At 44.0% G+C, this 2767-nt stretch overlaps 1 protein-coding gene across 1 annotated transcript; it reads right to left on the reverse strand.

The window, feature by feature from the left end:
* Nucleotides 1-461: 461 nt before the first annotated feature.
* Nucleotides 462-2159, reverse strand: LOC125760563 (28S ribosomal protein S5, mitochondrial). The gene is made up of 2 exons (XM_049420814.1): nucleotides 1849-2159; nucleotides 462-1774 (listed from the first exon to the last, which is right to left on the reverse strand). The coding sequence occupies exons 1-2, from the start codon at nucleotides 2057-2059 to the stop codon at nucleotides 624-626; spliced, it is 1362 nt and encodes a 453-aa protein (XP_049276771.1). The 5' UTR covers nucleotides 2060-2159; the 3' UTR covers nucleotides 462-623.
* Nucleotides 2160-2767: the final 608 nt, after the last annotated feature.

The following is a 2767-nucleotide window of genomic DNA, read 5'->3' on the forward strand; positions in this document are numbered from 1 at the left end:
CATTTTATGCGAAACGGGGCAGGTGAGTACATGTGAGCTCATGTGTCATTTTGCCGTGTGACATTTGGGCTGCCAAATAAATCGTTTATTTTTTAAGTGTTTCCAAATGCTATCAACTATTATCTAAATTCAAAAAGAATGGCTTTATAAACATCTACTTTTAAATTAAAATTATTCGCTCCTACATTATATACTTAAATGGATAAAATTCTTTCAAATTTCATACCTTATCAACGAAACATCTCATGATAATGCATGAGGTTTCCCATCACATTTTTACAGATTTCTCTTACATTTTAAGGATTTTATCAGTTCTAATTAAATACAATTATTTAAGGATTAGTAATTGGATCCAATACCAGAAAAGATGATATGATCGATTGGCGAATGTAAGGCCAATGAGGGATTAGAGTTTACAAGACTTATCTGTCTGAAGAAAGTCGTAAAAAAATACGACAACGTTATTTTTAATACAATTTGTTTTATTTGTGCAACATGCTTGCACACTTTTCCGTAGTTGTTATTTTGCCTCTCACGGCAAGACACGCTACAAACTCACAGGCTATCGCGCTTCGTCAATATTTTAATTTAGGATTAAAGACACTCTCTCACACCTCCGTTCTTTACTCATCCTTGGGACCAGGTCCCATCCTACATTCGGGATACTTTTCTGTAAGATAGCTGCGCACCTCGCCCGTCTCGGCCATCATCCGTAGCCGCACCTTGTCCTGATTGCGTAGATACTCCTGCTTCTTGAGGTAAATCTCCCACGAACGGAATTTAGTGTAGAAGGGAGGAAGCTTTTTCTTCTGCAGCTGAATCTTGCCATCCATACAGTACTGTGTGAAGTCGAGAATTTCATTATTTTCTAGCTCCCGTTCGGTGCGACACACGGTCGGGCTAGCCACCACTTTCGGGAAGTTCTTATTTTCCGGCCGGAATTCCACCACATGGAGACCCTTTTCCTCAGCTATCTGTTGATGATCCTTCTGTCTAAGCAATCCGATAAAGAATGCTTTGACCACGTGCTGTACATTGGTGGACCCTTCACATTTGGCGCGCAAATCTTTGATGCCCAGCACCTCACATACGGTTCTAATCGCTCGGTGACACTTGAGCCCGAAGCCCTCTGGTTTTCGCTCGACAAACAGTTTCGTGGCCCCGAACTGACAGTGGAAATCGTGAAAAACCGTGTGTCCATTGCAAAGATCGAAATGCATTAGCTTCTGACCGGCACGGTTCTTCGCTTGACGCAACGCAGCGCGTCCCTCGATTGCCTTCCCAAATCCAAAGCCGGCCAAACCGTTCCCATTGCCCGTTACCACCATCGCAGAAACGCGTCGCTTTCGGCCATGGTTACCTTTCATGTTGACTACCGCCTTCAGCTCCAGGCACTTCGTGTCAAATCCGACGAACTCATCCTCGCCAATCGTATCCGGCGGACCGATGCTACGGCCAGGCATTTTCGAACCAGACCAACCGCGTTCGAGCGGGCTTAACTTGAGCCGCTTGAAATTCACCATCTCATCGCGGATGCGTCTCAACTTTGCCTCACGCTCTTTGTCTTCTGGGAGCCTTTGTTGCTGTACCAGTTCGCGGCCCCGTATGACCGGTGCCGACAAACCGGGCCATACGATGTTAGCCTTACCGTAGCCAATCATCTGTCCCCTATTGAGATCCTTCGCAGTGATGCGTCCCGATCCTTTACCACGACCTCGCTTCTTACCGGCATTACTGACAGAGATTACACCCTTCCATATTTGCTCCGCGGGAACTAAAACAAACAGATTTTGGTGTAATTATTTGCATGTCCACAGAAAGCAGTTCAATAACAAGGACCCTACTTACGTTTGTTGAAGAAACTTGTTTGCCGTACATTACATAATGTAGGAACGACGGGTTGTAGTAATGCACCGGCACGATATTCCTCGTTTGCCGGTTTATTGTGGCAGATAACAAACTTCTTCGGTGCACTACATATCGATGCAGTTTGGCGTCCAATATTTAATGCTGCAAACGCACGTAGAAGCGAATCGCCGGACGAGACTATTCGAAACATGTGAAATCTGTTAACGATCGCGGTGTAATAAACAAAGTACTGGAACTAGCGAGAAAAGTGTGATTCGATTGCAAAACAAAACAATGCAGTTTGACGTTTCTGACAGACAGCAGCTTCGGCTATCATCCACTGTGGCGCTCGTATCCGAATGGAAGCTTTTATTTTTCTCCACTATGGCGCTACTATCGGAAGAAGGATGAATCAAAACGGTATTCAAAAGAAACGTTACAAAGCGCTACTGGAATATGTGAATATATGAAGGTGCATATAAACGGTTTATGTTTTTTTCCTGCAAATTATTACCAGTAATTTCACTAAAAAATTATAAAACAGCAGAACAAATTAATAAAATAATAGCCACTTATATTTTCGTTACCATCGCCATAATATTAAGCGATAAAATCAACTTCAACACCCAATTCCCAATTCCAACCTCCAAACACCTCACTCACTACGGGGCCACCCAAACAACATCATTCCGGCACTCTACGCAGTGCGAGGTGCGTCATCGATTTCCTAATTCGCGCTGTATTTGTCAATTTTCCATCGTTTCAGCAGCAGCATTCGCATCGTTTACCGACGAATTGTTTACCGTACACTTGAATGTTAATTACTTTTTTTCACCCTCAGCAATATGGCCTGCCCATGGCCTGGCTATGGCCAGCTTCAGCTACTCACCCTCCTCCGTCTTCCTGTGTGTACCACGTG

The sequence above is a fragment of the Anopheles funestus genome, chromosome 2RL (assembly GCF_943734845.2).
Source record: "Anopheles funestus chromosome 2RL, idAnoFuneDA-416_04, whole genome shotgun sequence".
NCBI classification, from domain to species: Eukaryota; Metazoa; Arthropoda; class Insecta; order Diptera; family Culicidae; genus Anopheles; species Anopheles funestus.

What these genes read in the sequence shown, in the direction of transcription:
- LOC125760563 (XM_049420814.1), bottom strand. Translation starts at nt 2,059, where the DNA reads ATGTTTCGAATAGTCTCGTCCGGCGATTCGCTTCTACGTGCGTTTGCA. An exon ending in AACAAGTTTCTTCAACAAAC is followed by an intron (nt 1,775 to 1,848) that starts GTAAGTAGGGTC and finishes TGTTTGTTTTAG; the next exon opens with TTCCCGCGGAGCAAATATGG.